Source organism: Penaeus monodon, chromosome 21 (genome assembly GCF_015228065.2).
Source record: "Penaeus monodon isolate SGIC_2016 chromosome 21, NSTDA_Pmon_1, whole genome shotgun sequence".
Lineage (NCBI taxonomy): Eukaryota > Metazoa > Arthropoda > Malacostraca > Decapoda > Penaeidae > Penaeus > Penaeus monodon.
The window spans coordinates 45587617-45587994 of record NC_051406.1 but is presented as its reverse complement, the minus strand read 5'-3'; the positions used below and the strand labels follow the sequence as shown (position 1 = coordinate 45587994).

General features: G+C 49.7%; 1 protein-coding gene across 1 annotated transcript in view; it reads left to right on the top strand.

Annotated features, from left to right (window-relative positions):
• LOC119586751 (early nodulin-75-like) overlaps positions 1–378 on the top strand; it is a gene marked incomplete at its 3' end in the record, with an annotated part of 6838 nt that overhangs the window by 4203 nt on the left and 2257 nt on the right. Inside the window, 1 exon segment of the mRNA XM_037935479.1 lies at positions 254–378. Within this exon segment, the coding sequence (XP_037791407.1) occupies positions 254–378 (125 nt within the window).

Below are 378 nucleotides of genomic sequence, written 5' to 3'. Positions count from 1 at the left end.
GCGCGCGTTTGTGTACACAAATACATGATATATGAGTATTAGTGTGGTTATTTATTTTCGTCATTGCCTTGCATATTTCGTCTGCGTTCTGACGAACTTAAGGAAACTTCACACGGCAAAAAGCTGTGCAGTTAGCGTTAATTCCCTCCGATGCCTTTGTCTTCTTCCGCTGGTCGTTCTGCCCGCATTATCTATTTCATTTCGGCTTCGATTTACTCCCAAACGCACTCATTGCTAACATGTTTCTTGGCAGGCGTGTGTTGCAGCGGCATACGGGAGTCCCCTGAGAGGCAGATCGAACTCCGCGTCGGTGTATGACTACTATGACTTCCTAGACATCCCGCGGACGCAGCCGGTGGCCCTGTCGAGGGCCGATGG